Source organism: Fundulus heteroclitus, unplaced genomic scaffold (assembly GCF_011125445.2).
Source record: "Fundulus heteroclitus isolate FHET01 unplaced genomic scaffold, MU-UCD_Fhet_4.1 scaffold_525, whole genome shotgun sequence".
NCBI lineage: Eukaryota > Metazoa > Chordata > Actinopteri > Cyprinodontiformes > Fundulidae > Fundulus > Fundulus heteroclitus.
The window spans coordinates 20-20,196 of NW_023396951.1; the positions used below are offsets into that span (position 1 = coordinate 20).

At 36.8% G+C, this 20,177-nt stretch overlaps 1 protein-coding gene across 1 annotated transcript in view; it reads left to right on the top strand.

The window, feature by feature from the left end:
• Positions 1-1,104: 1,104 nt before the first annotated feature.
• Positions 1,105-20,177, top strand: part of LOC118556332 (adenylate cyclase type 1-like) — a gene marked incomplete at its 5' end in the record, with an annotated part of 29,569 nt that continues 10,496 nt past the window's right edge. Inside the window, 9 exon segments of the mRNA XM_036132549.1 lie at positions 1,105-1,202; positions 1,301-1,385; positions 3,480-3,569; positions 8,518-8,792; positions 9,113-9,239; positions 11,690-11,806; positions 16,604-16,750; positions 17,165-17,263; positions 19,624-19,738. Of these exon segments, the coding sequence (XP_035988442.1) occupies positions 1,105-1,202; positions 1,301-1,385; positions 3,480-3,569; positions 8,518-8,792; positions 9,113-9,239; positions 11,690-11,806; positions 16,604-16,750; positions 17,165-17,263; positions 19,624-19,738 (1,153 nt within the window).

Sequence of the window (20,177 nt, forward strand, 5' to 3'; positions counted from 1 at the left end):
AACAGAGCACAGCATTTGGTCTTTTATTTTAGGAAAAGAGCAGCAGCCTGCAAACATGAAAACTAGTAAGGGAAGCGGACCAGAAGTAGAAGAGAATAAAAAAATCATATATCTGTCCTGTGGAAGTAAAAATTCAGTGATGTTTCACAGCAACAACGCACCGTTGAGTAAATGGCTGGTCTCTGTGAAAGGCATTGTGTATTTCACGTATTACTATGTGTCTTACTACTTATTGCTCCTTTAATATTAATATCTTCGCTCTTCAATTTTTCTGGGCTTCCTCAGAGAAAAACCTTCTAATTTCTCATGACCCGGCCGTGCTGATTTATGGCAGCCCCGCTTCTGTCAGTCTGCCCCAGGACAGCTGTGGCTATAATGACTGATTGTATTGCAAAGTGCTTTGGAGTCCTCAGACTTGAAAAAAGTATTATACAAGTGTAGGCCATTATAATTCTTGCTGATTGTTATCTGATTTGTTGATCTTTCACAATTATTATGGGAAACGTATCAACAGTTTTATCAATTTCTTCTGTTGATCTTTGACTGTTTTTAGAAAAAAAAGCAACATACTATAACAGTTTAGTAATGAAAATGTAAAAAACAGTTTAATAATGAAAATGTGAAAAAACAGCAACAAGTCATTTTACTGTTGAAACGTCTGTTTGTAAAAACACTTTTTTTGTGTTTTTCAACAAAATTTGACTAAACTGTAATAATATCTATACCAAGATAAAAACCTTCAACAGATTTTCATATTATTGACTTTAGACTTTGCTAGGTCCCCAAAGGCAATTCGTTTGCAGCAAGTAATAGTAGTAGCATCCGATATAGTATTATTATTTGTAGTTACTTATTGCTAGTATGTATGCTTGATTGAAGGTGAACACAGCTTTAATTATAATGTATTCGGCTGTAATAATGTCCTTTTTTTTTTTTGGTAACTTTTTCAATGTTGTTTTCCTTTACTATAACTACAGCGAACAAATACCAAACTCAGCATTTACAAAAGATAAATCCATGTACAGCATTTAACCTGGATACCCAAATGCAGGCCCTGACGAATGAATGCTAAAAATATCTTACAGCGTTCTCTGTTTTCCCTAGTATCACCAGGTTTATGACGACCATTTCATCAGTGCGGTGGTTCTCTCTCTGATCCTGGGTGCCCTGTTTGGCCTTATCTATCTACTAATGATCCCACAGTACGAACACCCCTTACACAGTCACACACACATAATTCTGTATTAATCCATGGAAAAACTTCAGGATGTGCTTTTTATCCTTGGTGTTTCTTTCTTAGGGGGATGCTGGTGTTGCTGCTGCTGGTGCTGTGTGTGTGTTTCCATGTGGCTTGTGTGATGTACCTGCATCTCACCAGAGTTCAGGTAGGACCTTCTGTCTTCTCCAAAGAGCCACTGGTCTTCAGAAGGTCTTTTTTTATTTACATTTTGTGATACTTTGTGAATCAAATACATCCTTCTGCCACTGATATCCAAATTAATAGGTGTGTGGTCATTAGTCTTCATTACAAAATTTGTTATAGTTGTTTTATGTCCTTATTTCTACTCCATGCCTCAACTGATGATGGTGATTCTGTATATTATTTGTGGCATTGAGATTTGTTATGGTTTTGAATCTACAGTTATGACTTTTTTAGCAAAGATTTTTCAAAAATGAAGAAATTTTAGTATCAGAGTATTTTTTTCATAGTCAGTTGGGAATAACAAAGCTTCAAGGGGAAGGTCAGGTCTTCTGCATTTTTTAATACTTTAAAATCTCCATAGTCAATTTTTCTCAAATTTCATAGAACTGCTGGAGGTTTTTCCTTCCGGCTAATGGGTGGTTTTTCTTTCCACTGTTGCTTCATGCTTGCTCAGTATGAGGGATTGCAGCAAAGCCATGGACAATTCAGACGACTCTCCCTGTAGCTCTACACTTCTCCAGGAGTGAATGCTGCTTGTCGGGACTTTGAAGCAATCAACTGGTTCCCTTATATAGGAAATTTTTGACCAATCTGCATAATATGATTGATTTTGACTTTGTAAAGTGCCTTGAGATGACATGTTTCATGAATTGGCGATATATAAATAAATTGAATTGAAAATTGAATTAAAAAAAACCTACAAATTATATATATATATATATATATATATATATATATATATATATATATATATATATATATATATATATATATATATAAAATTTTACATTTTGGCAATTTTACATATTTAATTAATGTATTATTTCTTTATGACTATTTTATGACATCATTGTATTTAATGTTTTAACTAGTGTAATCTGTTAATTTTCTGGCTTTAAAAATGACATTATGATCTTGGTTTATTTATTCATCTGGTAATTGTATATTATTTTAGGTTTGTCTCTATTTCATCTGACTATTTTTACAGTTTTTATGAGATTGCAGTTTGCATTTTTGCCAAAAAATAAATAAACTAAGCACCAGAAAATCAAGCCAGACAATATGTTGGGTTTAAAGGGCATGTTTAAGCCAGAAAGCTAGATGCAGTCAGTGAACCTCTGCAGGAGCGGGCTGGTTTCTACCTGGCAGTGGTGAGAGCAAGCTTCACTCACTGCAGAGGCGTCAGACAGAATGGCAGCGATCAGTCCGTAATCCAAAGGGCAGGGGACGGTCATACACAGATAATCAGAGGTTGGCAGGCAAATCCAAAACATTAGGCAAGCTCATATGTCAGCACAGAGAAAACAGGTCTTTGTCCAGATAACAGACGCTTGGTATAAAGTTCAATAAGGGCAAGGCAGGGAAATCCAGGACATGGAATCAAGGTCGAAACGTAGTGATCAGACATGGAGAGCACTCTGGACATCTACTGGCAAGCGCTTTTGACACATCTTGTGTTTTTGTATCGCGTTTTTTTGTTGTTGTGACAAACAACTTTAGGGTGTATTACCACCACCTTCTAAATTGAAGTATGGGTCAGAAGTTATCCAACCATGATTATTTTATTTTTACAACAGCATAACAGGAATAACAACAGCGGGGCAAATCAGAGAGTTATCTAATCCTATTTCAGCACGTTCAAGCCTATATACTAGAATATTGTGATCAACTATCAAATGCGGTGTTGCGATCTAACAGGACCAATACAGACACAGGTGGATAGAAGTGGCCCTGACAAAGTGGCTGTGGAGTGCTTAAGTAGTGCAGGAAGCACGTGTGAGACATGAGGTTTATTATAGCCGAGCAGGTGGGCAAGGTTGCCTGTAAAACGCAGACATGTTTGTTTGTTGTGGTTAGGGACCTTTTGATAGCATAATACTATTATTTTCCTCAATATTGAGTTTGCACCATTATTATGGGATTTTTTTTTAGATTTCTATGTCTCACTTCTGTCTATGTTTGACTTTTCAATGGAATATTATTATGCCTTTCTTAATTTGCTGACCGTTAATCTTCAGCCTCTCACTCCATCAGTTTTTTTTTGTTTTTTTTATAGTGCCAACCAGGCTGTCTGACCATCCAGATCCGAACAGTCCTCTGCATCTTCTTGGTTCTGCTCACCTACTCTGTTACACAAGCCTGTGTGGTAAGTCTTTGTGCTGGACACCAGTGGATCTTTGTAATTATTAGCACCTATTCATCCTATGTTGCAGTAGCATAATCATAAACAAACCTTTTTTTATATACGTTACATCACAAAATAACCATTGTCACACTTATCAGCACCCCTTACAGTTCTTATAAAATACATGTAATATATTTGTTATTTATACTTTGTTTTTAAAATGATCAGGGCTTGATTAGTTATTACTGACTTCCTATTCTCCTTGTTGTATAACTAACATAAAAGCAAAATTCTCTGATCTACACTTCAAAATCAAAAAGATGTCAATCAAGTAAGATATAATTGCATAAAGCTTCCATAGCAACTAATATACTGCATATGCATGACAGGGAGTTATGTAGGCATGCAGGGCATGCAGAAAAAAATTATTGCAAAGCAAGTTTATTTCGTACCATACCATTCCAATTTTATTTATAAAGGACACCCACAGGACCAAAGTGCTATACACAATCGTAGAATAGAAATGATCAACCATAAAACAATAAGCAGAATGGCACATAAAAGTAGTAATAAAATTAGAGAAAGTAATACACAGTAAAACCATGTCAACATCTCAAATTGTGTCAAAGCCAAGGAAAAGAGAGGATTTAAAATCAGAAAGTGAAGAGACCTGTCTAATGCCCGAGGGAAGGTAATTAGAGCAGTTGGACTCGGATCATGCGATGATTGCATCATCGCACAATAGTAGCGTACTTAGGTTTTAAATAAATTTAAAATCATCGTCCATGGAGTCAAGTATGAAGTAAGATCCGCTGTGGCTTTCCCTTTTTCTGGTGCGCTTTATGCTACCACACTTCTTCCTTCCACACAACGTTCTATTAATATGCTTGGATATAGAACTCTGAACAACCAGCTCCTTCAGCATTGACCATTTTGGGGTTTACCATCCTTGTGAAGGATGTCACTGAAATGACATCTGTCAATAAAAAGTCTTCCCATGATTGTATTGCCTTATGACCCAAAGTGAGAGAGACTGATTAATGTCTCAGGAAACCTTTGCAGGTGCATTGAGTTGATTAGTTGATGTTAGTGTGACACTGTGAATTTCCAATATACATTTTTTTTACAGTATTCTAGTTTTCTAAGACACTGAATTTGATGTTCTCATGATATAAAAGCTATGATCATCAAAATTACAAGAAACAATGGCTTGGAATATATCTATAATTTTCACTTTCTAACGTGACTGGCGAATAATATTGCAATTTTACCCATATATATATATATATATATATATATATATATATAATATATATATATATATATATTATATATATATATATAGATAGATAGATGAGAGATAGATAGATAGATAGATAGATAGATAGATAGATATATATATATATATAATATATATTATATATATATAGATATGATATATATAGATCTAGATATATATATATATATACTATATATACTATATATATACTATATATATATATATATATATATATATATATATATATAATATATATCTATATATATAGATAGTATACTCTTATATATATATATATATATATATAGATATATATTAGATGTACCTGTACATCTGAACTCCAGTCACTGAAGTCCAATATAGACAACTTAACTGGCTATACAGGAAAACTGGCCTCACTATTCACAAAGAAATGTATAATATCCACCTACTGCGCTACAAGGACTCAATTGCCAAATCAAAAGCCACCCACTGCTCTGGTCTAATCTGTCTCAGCAAAGATAATACCAAGTCAGTCTTTTCACTTGTCAGCAAAATTCTTCAATCCCCCTCCGTCCCTCCCCACCCCTTTATGCACTCAGCTGACTCATGCAATTCCCTAATTTTATTTTAATGAAAGTAATCACAAAATTCCTAGTCTCCTCAGTTTAGACACTTCAGTTGTCTCCTCCATGGACTTTTTAAATTATTGCCAGCCCTTGTCATTACTTGAACATGAATTGCAGACCTTATCTCTCAATCCAAGTCATCCACCTGTCCTCTTGATCCCCTCCCTACAATTTTGTTAAAATCTTGCATTTCCTCTCCGCTTCCTCTCGTTTATGCCATCATCGACTTCTGGAGTTTTTCCCTGCCATTTCAAATTTGTAGCTGTTGTTCAAATACTGAAAAAAAAACTGGTTTCGATCCTAACAACTACAAGAACCTGTGCCCCATTGCTAACTTACTTTTTATTTCGAAAATTCTAGAAAAAAAAATGCATACCCACTCAACTTTGTGTCCATTTAACCCAAAAATCTCTTCATGAACATGGTTTTTGCCCCACCGCAGCACTGAAACTGCCCTCCAAAAAAATCATAGATGACCTCTTCATGACACCTGACTCTGATCTTCTTCATCCTTCTCATTCTATCTGCTACCTTTCATATGGTGTCTCACACTATTTCTTTTCTCAGTAGACCGTCTTCCATTGGCACTACCCACACCCCACTCGAGTGGTTTAATTCTTATCTGTCAGGCTACACTCAGTTCGTCCAACTCAAGTCCTTTAGATTGAAACCCCTCTCCTGTTACACAAGGTGTGCACCAGGAATGAGCCTTTAGGGTCTCTTCTCATCATCGTTTGTCTCCATCCTCTTGGCAATATGTTCGGAAAATTCATCATCCATATCCACTGCTATGCAGATGACACCCAGATCTACGTTTCCACCACACCCAATTCCACACTCCCTTCTTCCCTCTTCCTCCACTGCTTATCTGAAACAAAATCTTGGTTCACAACTGGTTTCCTCCAATTAAACGGTGACTATTATAATAATAATAATAATAATAATAATAATAATAATAATAATAATAATAATAATAATAATAATAACAATAATAATAATAATAATGTTATCTGGGCTAAAGAAAAAAAGAACTGGACTGTTGCACAGTGGTCCAAAGTCCCCTTTTCAGATGAAAGTAAAGTTTACATTTCATCCAGACCTCAGTCTTGCTAAAGCATGTAGAATCACATAATCCACATTGCTCAAGGTCCAGTATGAAGTTTCCACAATCAGCAATGATTTAGGGACATGTCATCGGCTGCGCCCAGTTTCACAAAGCCGGGGTAGTGGCTATCCAGAGTAATTTCTGGGGTAAATTCCTGCATACCCTGGATTTTCCATTTCAGAAACTTAGGAAGCCATTACCCTGAGTCAAATAATGACAACAAATTACTCAGTGAAACAACCTTGCTCGGTAGCAGGGTTGTCTGGACTAACTCAGTTTTTCCTACTTTTTAGCCGAGATCTGGACTAGGACGTGTTGGAAAAGGCAAAAATACTCCACAGTAACTGCCCATTACTAAGGGGTGGACCTGTTTCGGTTGAATTTGCATGTTATCTAAGCCATTACAAGGCCTTTGTTTGGTAATGGTATAAAGCTTGGTACTGCTCATTACTCCAGACTTTTTGAATTCAGAAAGCTTCCTGGAGAGGAAGTGAAACGTCTTCAACTACGGAAAACAAGTCCAGTTGTTTTGTTTTTAACTTTTTTTGTAATAGTTAATATAAAATCAGGTTGGCACAAATTGTACACCAATAAGAAAATCAGTGTCAACTAATTCTTTTAGAAGGATGTGTGAAGCCAAATGCTGGCAAAAAAGATGAATGAAAATCAGTTCCTTCAATAACTCACACCATCCCGTCATTAATTTCATATGTTGAATACAGGCAATTGATGCTTTAGTTGATTAAGGTTAAACATAAGAATAACTTATAACTGGACATCACCTGATTAAACTGTATTGTCAAACTTCATCTTGCTTTGCTGCCACGTCCTTTTTATGCCTGTCGGGTTTCACCTAGAAACGTAATCTAGGTACAACCCTAGGTAACCCCCCCCCCCCCCCCCCCCCCAACGGCCATCCAAAAGAAAAAAAAAGAGGAGAAAGGACGGGGTGCATTGAACACGTGTCTAGGTGATACCCGACAGGTTATTAAGAGGACGTGGCAGAAAATCAAGATGACGTATGAAAATACAATCTTAGGTCCAGTTATAGGTTATTCTTATGTTTAACCTTGCACAGTAATTGGCTATAATCAACATTTGCAATTAATGATAGGATGGTGTGAGTTATTTCAATAACTCAAACAATACAATATAAAAGGTTTATTCATCTTTTTGCCAGAATATGGCTTCATCCTTCCTTCCAAAAATGAGTTGATGCTGATTTCCTTGTAAGTGTATCTTTTGAGCCAACTTATATTGATCATATAGACTATATATATTTTAAGTTGAAGTAAAACTGGTGCTATTTAAGTGAAGAAATGGGCCATAGCCCTAACAGTGTTGGTGGGGAAAATATATGAATGGAAGCTTAAATATATGAATGGAAAATTAAAGCTGGAAGTCTCAAAATTTGATACAGAATAAATTATTCCTTTCATTCTGTGTAGTTCTTTTATTAAATCTTAATTCTTGTTTTTTTCTGCTGCATTTACCGTGATCATTTGTTTAAAATGCTGCTAAAAGCTCACTTGAGTCCACACCCCTTTAGAAACGTAACCTTGCTTTATTTAATGTTTTCTCGTTGTTTTATTTAATTTCGTTTCACTAATTGGTCTGTCTTTTTATATAAAAGCGAAACGACACAATGGAGGATTTAGCCTAGTTTCATTAGTTTGTGGAAGTGAATATAAATCTGTGGAGGAAAGAGGCACAATCATAGATTCAGCTTCCTAATTTTAGCAACCAGTGATGTTTTCAACAAGGACCTGAAACCTAAAACACCTACGAGGAAGGCAGTACAATTGCAGTCAATTAAACACAAACTTCTGATCTACTTTGATCCAATTCGTGCCATTTCCTACATGATCATGAGGTAATAACTTTTTTTTTTGTCAGACTGCTGAAACAAATCTGTACTTGTATCCCATGAAGGCTTAGTGGAAGATCTCTGTTACATTGACCACATTTGATTCTTTCCAGGCAGCTTGTGTACCGTGGGGTAACATCGAGAGGAACTCTAGCCATTTTGTGGAAGACATCCCTGCCGACGCCCTCGGGGTCGGACCTGCCAACAGCACCGCAGTGGACAGGACGGGTCCCGGCATGGCCTACGCTCTGCTGTCCTGTGTGGCCGGGACTCTCACTGTGGTCCCCTACCTCCGTGTTTCATCGCTCCCGAAGATCCTGCTGCTCCTCCTCCTCTCCCTCACATACACTGCGGTTATGGAAAGCAGTGGCTACCGTCAGGCTGTGGGGTGAGGCCTTCCTGCTTTAGCCTGGATCTGGTTTACTAAACGAAGATTAGATCCAAAGTAGTAAAATCCCTGTTAAAATCTGATCCTTTGTGATAAAGATGCTCTGCTACTGAAGGATGATGACTCGAACAGAAGCTCATCTGATAGCTGACACACTAATAACTCTGAAATTTCACTTTAGTAAAGAACTGAATACCTCATCCTTAGCAGCAATTATAGAAAATTCCTAAATTAATCTTATTGTTATTTTATGGGGGCTCTTAACAACATTAAAAAATAAAACATTTCTGTGTGTTCTGTATGTTTACATCATGATCCAGTGGTGGCTTTCTGCACACGCGAGGCTACGATCCCGTGTTGGCCGTCTTGCTATTTTCTGGAGCTCTGGCTCTTCATTCCAGGCAGTTGGATTTCAAGCTGCGGCTCGATTATCTTTGGGCAACTCAGGTGAGATTGCATCCAAGCATATTGAAATCTATCTTTTCTCATGAACCTTTGAAGGTGGAAAAAGACTGAACCGGATCCTGGGCCTTTACAAGATCCAAGGATTTCATTCACACAACTGCTGACTTATTTTAACTTTCCTTCTAAATGTCAGTCTTTGGTATGCACTATCTAATGTGGTCTTAATCAATACTTTTCCAGGCCTCAAAGTTTGTCTTTGGACTTTGGCTCCTTTGTGAATAATATCTAGTCCCTTTGCTGTGTCTGACTTTGTGAGCATATCGCAACTGCTCATAAAAATAGTTACGGTTCTAAGATGCATCTTAAAAACTATATCAAGTCCACTTTCTACAATAACTTGAATTAAAGAAACTATACATATTCAGATTTTTAAAACCTTTTAAAAACATTTGCAGAAATGTCCATTAAAATGTTTAACATCTTTATATGTATGTATTTTAAGAATACAGCTGGAGAACCTGATATTCTGCCGGACCCAGAGCTTCACTTTAAAAAAAATTCATTGCAGAATATGAATAATGGCAGATGAGGCAGGCAGTAATGGGCAGGAGACCAGAGGATGCAGGTGGGGTGACTGGCAAAACCACACTTCAACATGCGTAGCAGGCAGTGACAGACTTGAACCTGAGATGAAGACAGAAGCTGACCAGAACGGGCAATGCAGACCGAGGAACCACCACAACAGGCAGAGCAAGTGGCTCGAACTCACGGGGAGACAGAGCAGACTTGTGCAGCGCACAGACACTGGCAGCATACAACAGTGAGGGCTGAACACAAATGAAACAGAAGAGTCCATATTGCTGGACACACAAAAACTGGTAGCGACACGGCAGCATGATTATATGGAGCAAGATGAGACGATCTGGCAGAGAGTGGATGACTGAGGCAGGTATAAGTAGGCATGAACAGGTGAGCAGAGTGGACTCTAATTAGAGCAGCAGGTGGATCTGATCAAGAGCAGAGCTGTGGCGAAGGAGACTGAGCTGATTGGATGATAACTGATGGCTGAGGAGTGGACAGAGCTGATAGGATGGTGGCTGAGAGGTGAAAGGGCAGATTCAAGAAAGTCCGGAAAAGTCCAAAACAAACAAAAACCTAAATCATGACAGTATGTGTGTGTGTGTGTGTGTGTGTGTGTGTGTGTGTGTGTGTGTGTGTGTGTGTGTGTAAAGAAATAAGAAGTTATACGTATATACTTAATAGTCATATAGTAAAATGCACTAGTTGCCATTTGTAAAATTAGAATAAAAACTAAATCTTAAAAGTACTAATATTTTCATGTTACTTTGACTTCTAACTTACACTGTGAGGTATTTTAAAATTGTTTTAAGCTGGTGTTGTCCAAAAATCATGCCATGCTGCCAGAGTTTGGTGTGCAACAAGTTGCCAAACGTGTAATTTTTACTCTGAGGGGAAGGTTTCTGGACAATCCTCCAGCAAGAAACCAACTCTGTTTGTCCACCACAGATTAACAGCTTTCCCTTCTTCTTTGTGCTCGATTTTTCTCAGTTGAGATGGGTTAACTTTCCCACCAGCTAACCAATTGGTTCTTCAATAACAAAAAAAAAAGTTATTTTGGAAAAAGGAGAAGGTGTCCCCACTTAGCATTAAACCAACGTCATAAGAATCAATGCATCATCAGTCTGAGCATGTGCTTTGGTCATTTTTAAAATGCAATGCATATTTATGAGCTCCACAATGAGTCTGTCAAAGCAAAGAAAGAATAGGCTGAAGAGTGTAACGCACTGTATTTTTTTTTTGCACACTGATAAATAGAATGAAGTCTTTATATTGCGATATTATATCAAAGTTTGATTTTACTTGGCTGATTTAGGTAAAAGCGGATGGCGCACTGGTTGGTGACTAGTCACCACTGAACACAAATCATGCCAGGAGTGATTAAAAAAATGTAGATTAATGAGGTTCAGATACTACACACAGGATGTTTTCCTGTTGTACCGAATAGGAAATACATTTTGAATAAAAAGTCAATAGAAATTAAATGAATATATTTGGTTGAATACAGTTATAAAATTGGCAAAATGTTTGGGTGTAGATTCAAACAGAAAGATGTTCAATTGGAGCAGACAATTGGAAATCCTGTCTTTTCAGAATGTATTGCTTGATAACTTTTTTAATCTGGGCTTAAAACAAATTTGTCAAACCATTAGACCTTGGTTGACTTTAGATTGTTCTTACAAATTCTTATTATTATTTACAATAATTATGTATTTAAGCTGCAGTTTTCTTGTGTGTGGTCTGTGGCATAAAAGCCTGATTGTTGCGGTTTTAAGATAAGCTCCATCTTTGTCTTGTTTGCAAATCATTATCTCCCTCTAGTGATAAGCACTTGCCATTACATCTCTATTTGGAGCACATTCTTCTAGCGAGTTTCACTGTTAAAAGGCACTGTCCCTTCTCTCTGTTTCCAGGCAGAGGAAGAGAGGGACGACATGGAGAAGGTGAAGCTGGACAACAAGAGGATCCTGTTCAACCTGCTGCCAGCTCATGTGGCTCAGCATTTCCTCATGTCAAACCCCAGAAACATGGTGAGGCATCATCAGTGATACAGACTGTGTTCCGAAGTGATTAAAATCACTTCAGAAAGAAAGAAATAGCCTCAAAAAGCTGGTCACCTGTTGAATAGAAGTCAAAAACCTTAAGAGAATGCAGAAACATCAGGTTTAAAGAGATCAGGTTAAGCTAAATCTACGCAGAGCTGTTTCTTCTTCCTATTCATAGAAGTGGAATACAGGTCAAATGTAGAATTTTACACCTGTAGCTTTAAAATGAATAAACCACAACAGTTATTTCTAATTTGATCACAACCCTTTGGATTCAATTTCTGAAACTGCGGGGACTTGAAATGTGAGGGTAGTTAAAACGCCCTAAACCTATAAACTGTGGTCCAGCAGCTGCTCTGTGAGCTTTTCGCAACTATAAATGGGTGAAAATCGTCAATAATCGTACTCCCATCCATTTATTTTGCCCTGATATGACGTAGAGAGCCATGTTTAATCCCGTTACAGGGCCTGATAAAGTTTGTGCACCAGAGCACCATATGACAGAAATAAAAGTTGACCCTCAGCTGCTGTTCTGAAATATAACATTAAAATATTATAAAATCTGTGTTTGAAGCTACCTTTTCTTTAAAGGTTTTTGCTTCAGCAATCATGTGTTTTATGGTGTTTATTGTTTTGAAATTACTTCTGATAGTTCCTCCTGTTGGTGTCATATGTTGTTCTCCAGGTTGCAGGCATAACTGAATTAAAGAACAAAAAATATAATAAAATAAACTCATGATCTATGACCCAATGCTTTAAGGGTACTTTCTGAAAGATTGTTTTACAGGAACGATAATGAATCTAACTAAAGTAAATGAATCCAGCTGTCAAAACATAAATGTGTCATTAGAACTGCAGTAATGTTTTGCTGATGAGCTTCTTCAGTTTTTTTGGAAATGCTTAAAACCATTCCAAGAAAATGGGACTAATTACAAAATCATGCTCCGCTGTGGAACTAAAGGGGGACTGTGAGCCGATGTCTCCAAACTCGGAAGGATAAACATACCCTGCACTGATTGTTGCTCTTCTCTTCCTTAAAAATAGGACAGGTACTGGGATTTTCCATGAAAATGCAGAGCTGTATGCATAGTGTGGTGAAAAAGTATTTGCCCCTTTGAAGATTTCTTCTGTTCACACTTAGATGTTTTAGATCTGAAAACAAACCGTGTCGTCAAATAAAGATCACTTGGGTCAGTAATAATTATGCTGTTTTCAAATTATGATTTTATTTCGCAAGGAGTAAAAGCAGTCTAATCCAATCAGGCACTCTTTGAAAAGACAACTCCCCTCTTGTTAAATGGCGAATTAAGTGTGATTAACTACATGTATTGCCTTGATTCCACTAGAAATCTATGAAGGGGAACAATTCACAGCGATATGTCGGGTATTTTAGGTATTTAACAAAGTATGTTCAAAATAAACTATTATTATAAAAATGGATATAAATTTAAAGCCAAAAGTCTTTCACGGTTGTATTTAAAGGAAATATTACCCACAGGTGCTTAGTATTCAAATCTGTTTTGCAGCAGCTTAAAAGGTGGACAGATGTCGGCTATTTCCTAATCATCACCTCATCACTTTAACGAGTAACTGTGCATGAGCTGAATTTATATGTGCAGTTTGAATTAAATTTGTGGAGTCAAGAAAGTTGTGAATGCGGTAACGAAATCTCTTTTGAAAACAATCCTCTCGGGCCTTCAACAATAATCCATATAAATCAGGGGGACATCAGGAAATTTTGTTGCAGTAAAGCAGAATATGCTCTGTATTCTAAAAATGTGAAGGGGAACTTAACAGAAATAAAGCGTCAGTGCAAATTACATCTTTGTTAATTTGTCAGATGCAACCTCTGACCAGACATTTTAAGCACATTAAAGACCTGAAATGAATCAAGATAAAGATTTAGTTTTTTCTGTTAATCGGTCTTTACACTCTACACAAAACAATGAGATAGCAATGTATCCATTTCATGCATGCACAGTGTAGTTTAAATAGCACAAAGAAATACACCTGGGTCATTTTAGCAGCTGTAGAAGAATTTCATTCAGACATATAGATATCATACTATATTATCATAACAGCTTTTTGAAGTGCACACTTACATTGCTGGCTACTGGAATTTACAATCTAAAATAGAAACAAAACAGTAGTTTTTCCTTCAACAATCAGCGGGGCAATGCATCAGACATTGCGGATCAGCCAGGATGTTTGTTTCCAGGACGCCGCTGACCCTCACAGAGATGCAGCGTTCAGAAAGACTTCCTCTGTTTCCTGTGGGCTAAAGTTCAGCCATAAACTGCATTCAGAACACGGGATTTATAGTTTCACTTCCCCAACAGTGTGGTTAGAGAAAACATTTTCACCGTGTGTGAAGCGGCTGTTTCTGCTTGTGGACATGTTGGCATTTTCCATCCTGATGAGGGTTCTTAATTAGTTGTGTTTCACCTCTCCAAATTGATATTGTGTACATTTTGCATTATTTTCAGCAACTGAATGAGAGTGTATTTGTATGACAAAACATCCATCCATGCATTGTCTATCCCAGCTAATGCAATATATCCAGGTGTGACTGTGGAGGCTTGGAGAAAGACTTTGGAGATATTCTCCCTCTTCTTACTTTGCAGGGCATACATTACATTTTTAATTCCCATTTATAGGAGTGTTTGTCAAAAAGTATTAAAGCATGTGACAAATGAGCTCACAATAAAGTGAGATGATGCTGAAGGAATAGTGCAATGTTATACCCTTCTTGATAATGCTGATGAGTTGGTAGAAGTGGGTGAATTGTGCCTTTCCACCATCAACTGGAAGACAGACTGTTTTATATGAAAATATACTAAAGATAGGAAACACTCAAGTTTAACTCTTCGGGGGAAAAAATGGATACTGGCAGGCACCTCTTTTTGAACTGTATGAATAAACGGGTAAAGCAAAACAGTACTGTTAGAGTTTTGGAGACCTTCCTAGGACACAGCTATATTTTGTCAAATGGACACCTACTGCAAGAAATGTGTGCTTTCTGAGCGTACTCCTCCCTGTGTTATTATACCTGCTTTGTCTAATACTGCAGCAGTGAATCTGATTCTTTGATCTATTTAAAATATAGAAATAAGTTTATGTTGTGGTTTAGAGCTTAGGCTGGTTTCTGCTCAACTAATTAGCATATTTTCTTAAGACATTGAATTTTTTCTATGGAACTTTCTGGCCTGGAAAGGTTTTATAATGCACTAGGAGGCTGATAACCTGAAATTTAGCCTGACACTTTGTTTCATTTTAGGTTTATTATAAAATGATAAAAAAGCTTTGGAGCAGGCAAATATTAACAGTTCTGAGCATTGGCACACAGGCAACTCTGGGCAGATGTTCTTAATAGTTCTGTGCAGGCGCTCCCTGGCAACTCTGGAGAGGCGTTCTGTGGCAGTTTTGGGAAGAATCCCTGGTGTGGTGGCTGACATATTCCATGGGCTTGACAAGATTTATGGTCGTGAGAACAGTCCAGGTCGTGTCCAGAAAGCTGATGAGATGTCCGATGAGGGGCAAGACCAGACAGCGAAATCCAGAAACAAGGGAAGGTGTTTAATACTCTGGTACTGGCCGACTGTGGAAAAAGAAAAGTAAAATAAAAAGGCAGTGGACCAGGTGAACTGAATGAGACTGATTAAGCAGTGGCAGAGGAGAGCAGGTGCAACTGGCAATCATAATTAATCAGTGCAAAGGAAAATACACACACAGTAAAGCCAGAACATGAGAGAGTCATGTTTCACAGCTGAAAAGCTCTCATGACAACTTTCAGTTGAGGCTTACTGTTGGTCTTAAATCATTAGGCATCCTTAGTTGTTCAGATAAACTGTGGCGTAAACTGAAAAAACTGTGCTCTGTCCCCTCCCATTTTTCATTTACTTTTTGGTCTACTAACAATTGTCGTGCATATATACATATTAAAAGAACACATAGATGCCTGTATCTTTCCTAATGCAGCTTTTCACCCACCTGATTTATTCAGAAATCTATGAGTGTGTTGGCAAGCTATGCGTTTTGCCAAATGGTTTCTTGGAAATTGTAAAATAACATTCTGACAAGATTTTGTCTGAGTCACTCCCAATGATACACCACACCACAGACATATGGATGTAATTATATTACTCCTACTTGCTCACACCCTCTGCCTTTTATCTCTATTAAATTTTAGTATTTTTGACAATTACTAAGGGATTTAGCCTTACTCAGTTTACTCGGAAGCCTCCCTATCTACCAGTTTCACTGTTTCTAGTGCACCTCTCATTATTAAGTGTGCTTTTCTCAGTAAAATTTAGATGCAAAAACCATTGCATATACTGTTATATACTGTTCAGACCTCACAGAAGAGTTTGATTACAGAGTTTTTTATGGCGATAATAACTTGATTTATATTGAAATGTAGACTGTTGTTTAAAGGACACAAAATAAGTTAAGAAAGATAAAGAAGATGATACAAATATAACTTTTTTTAGCTACTCAATACATAAAATAAGAGAGGAAGCAAATTCACATATATAAACAGTAAGCAAATGTAAGCAATGAGTGATGCTGAAAAACAAAGAGTATAATATAAGGGAAGGATGAAGTAGTGAATAGCAACAGGTGAGTTGATCAAGAATATAAGTTGGAGTGAATGAGGAGTTAGAAACAAAAGCAACTGAGGATGAAACGTAATTGAATAGAAAACCACAAACCAACAAAGTTGATCAAGACACAACACTAAAAACAAATACAAAGTTTATTATTTATCTGTCATCCCTTCAGGATCTTTACTATCAGTCCTACGCTCAAGTTGGTGTTCTGTTTGCCTCCATCGCTAACTTCAATGACTTCTATATTGAGCTGGATGGGAACAACATGGGAGTCGAGTGTCTGAGGCTGCTCAATGAGATCATTGCAGACTTTGACGAGGTGGGTAAAACGATTTGTTCCATCTGTCTATAAATCATCTGTTTTTAGATGTTTGGTCCACACTGCAGATCTCTGCCCTGCAACCACCTTCTTAGTGCAGGGTGACCTACAGAGCGTCATCTTTTAAAAATGAGATTGTGGCCAAGAGTGAGGTTTATAGAAATACCATGTTTACTGATGTAATATACCAAACTTCCATGGTTATGGTTGGGAAAGTTCTTCAGTGTTACAAATGACTTGCAGATGACTTTGGGCCTGTTTGAATCTGTAATCAGCAACATGAACCACTCATTTACACAAACATATGTTGATATTCTAGCTGCAATACATAAATTAACTGATAATTTGCTTATTTTTTAAGGAGGTAAATATACAATTATCGTTTTCTTACTATGATAAATACTTTTTTTGCAGCTCATGGATAAAGAGTGCTACAGGGATATTGAGAAAATCAAGACCATTGGCAGCACATATATGGCTGCAGTGGGGCTGGTTCCTACCACTGCTTCTAAGGTACTCATTTGGTGTTTATTTAGATCAGTATCAGATTTTGTGTTGTTGAAAATTAGCACAATTTCTAACTTCATTGTTGAGAGATCCAACAGGTTTCAGGTATGACGCCTTTATTTCCAACACTGACATATAAAATGTGAGCGATTACTGGCCTTTTTGGTATAAGTTTATCAAAATACAGATTACAGACAAAGGAGTAATATCTTTAGTGTCTACCAAGATTGTAAGAAACTTATCAGTTGAAGGTTTGACAGGGTGTGGTGTTCTGGATTTTTGGCCAGTTTATGTCCAGTGTCTAATTTTAAGACCTCTGAATGATTCATAATGTACTCTAAACTCAAGGGATGAAAGCTTTGCAGAAAAGTAACTTTAAATCAAAACATTGTGTAATGCTACGTTGAACTCGGTTCTGCAACTTGAATAAATCTCATAAAGGATGAATCTTCAGAGCTGAAACAAACTTTTTTCTTGTTATTGCCACCTTGAGAACAAGAATCTCGGTTCTCGCAGAGTATGTATCATGCTTAACCACGGGTTAGCAGTTCCTGCAGCTTGTTCTTGACATGTCATCCAGGCAGAACCTATTTTTGTGATGTCAGAAAATATCTATCAATGGTCCAGTGGGAGAGACCTACTGGCCAAAATGACCTTGTTCTTGTCACATAAGGTTAAACAACACTTGTTCTTGCTGAGTATGTACTGGCCTTTACTTGACGAGAACCAGTCACAGGCTAGCAGTAACTTAGTAGCGTTTTACCAGACAGATTTCACTTTGACAAGAAATATCTGGGGATTTTAATATCATGATTTCACCACACCCAAGGTTAGCAGTCTTTTAAAAATCTTCTGGGTAAGGTATCCACATGGGGACTGCTCTCAGTAATGATAACAATGCTAATCTTGCTAATTTCTAATATAAAATGGTAAAGGCAGTTTAAAATTCCGATTCTGTGGTCTTCTTTTGATGTGAAACCCAGTTTGGTTTCAGAGCTGTGTAAGAGAGACTGCTCTCTCATATCTAAATGGTGAGAAACTGCCTATGTTCTTACTGATTACTGATCTTTCACAAAGGAAGGTACTTTAAGATGTGTGCATAGTTACAATAAATTAAAAGAATGTTTAATTTGAGTGAGTGTTTCTGAGTTAAGCACAACTTTCATTTTGTGCAATAAATAAATACAATGACCAAGCTATAATTTGTTTTAAAAAGTGTAAGAAAGAAAGGGCACGTTTATTTATAAAGCCCTTTTCACTGACAAGATTATTCAAAATGCTGCAAGTCATTTTTTTCTGATCATTTTAGGAGGGAGACCCCATTCTACAACCTGGAGGGTTTTATTCTTGGGCATTATTTTTGTGATGCAGAAGGAGATAGCGATCCAACTTTGGGTCTTTTCAAAAATATCACTGTTATTTTACCATAGCATTTTGTGTTTTATATAAAAAAAAGTATTATTATCAATACCAAAGAAAAAACACATATATTTCATAGAATTCTATTTTGAAGACTATTTAAGCAATCCAGAAAGTAAAAATAAATTTATTTTGTTGTTATGCTTAAGTAGTTAAGTAGTCTTTTTTTTTTTTTTTGGTCTTAAACTTCTTTGGTTCTCCACTTGTCCACTGCCCTCATTTAAAAAACAACAAAGAAACTCTCTGCACAAAATGCTGTCACGGTAAACTACAAAGACTTCACTCAAGAAGAACTTAAAAAAACATCAGAAGACCAGGAGAACGACTTATCATTTAAAAAAAAGTCAAACTTAAAATATTAATAGATTAAGAAGGATTTAGAACTTATGTGTGCTATGATTGGGGTCAAGAAGGACCCAAACGCAGAACGTGAGGGTGGCAGAAAGTTTAATGAAATAAAGATTAATTTGAATATCTGAGGAACAGGGGTGATAAACAAACGATGGCAAAATAATCTGACAGAAGAACAAAGCATAGAAAACATGAAAATAACAGAAGAAACCAGCAATAAGTAAAGAAACCAGGACGTTTAAATACAGAGGCAGGTGTGGAAATAAGTGAGGCGGAAGACAGGAACAGCTAAGATAAATAAATCAAATGAGCTCAGAGCAAAAGACTGGTGGGGAAAAAGGAAATACAACAAAATGTACATAGAGTGAACTGAGAACAAAATCCACAAAAGTCAAAATTAAAATGTATAATATATATATTAAAATATATAAACACCTAAGGATAAATGTTAAAGTATAGCAAAGATAGCATAGGAAACTTAAAGAAATAGTGAAAGTTACATGCACAAAAGAAAATGAAATTGTTAAAATGTACTATATCTATGCCTAACTAGTGTTCTGCACTAATTTGCCTTTTTAATATGTGTTTTTTTCCAGACAAAAAAGTCCATCACCTCACACTTATGCACAGTGTCAGACTTTGCCATGGAGATGTTTGACGTTCTGGATGCCATCAACTACCAGTCCTACAATGACTTTGTCCTGAGAGTAGGTGAGTAAAAACACAAACTCTCTGCGTGGTCCAAACATTAAAGACCTTTTAACCTTTGGGGAGGCCCGTTCTGGCACGATTGCCAGGAAAATACACCACAGAGAGAGCGTAACGTCCAGGAAGCCTGTCAACTGAAGTTCTTGGGTCCATTGTGTTCTGTATCCTGTGGAGCGTTTTGTTTAATTCCAGTATACGCTGTTGTACGTAGAGCTATCCTGTCTGCAGAGTATATTTGCTTGATTTGGTTGACAGCTTTGCAGAACTTTTGTTTTCTACATTTTCTGCAAACCAAGTGAAATCAACACTAAATCTTTGATTTGTAAAGATATATCTCAGTATTTTGGCTGATAAAAATACTTATTGCTTTACCATCCATAACTGTATATAAATTGGCATATAAAGTTATTTAAGGTATAGTGGAGGATCTTTCCGAAAATTG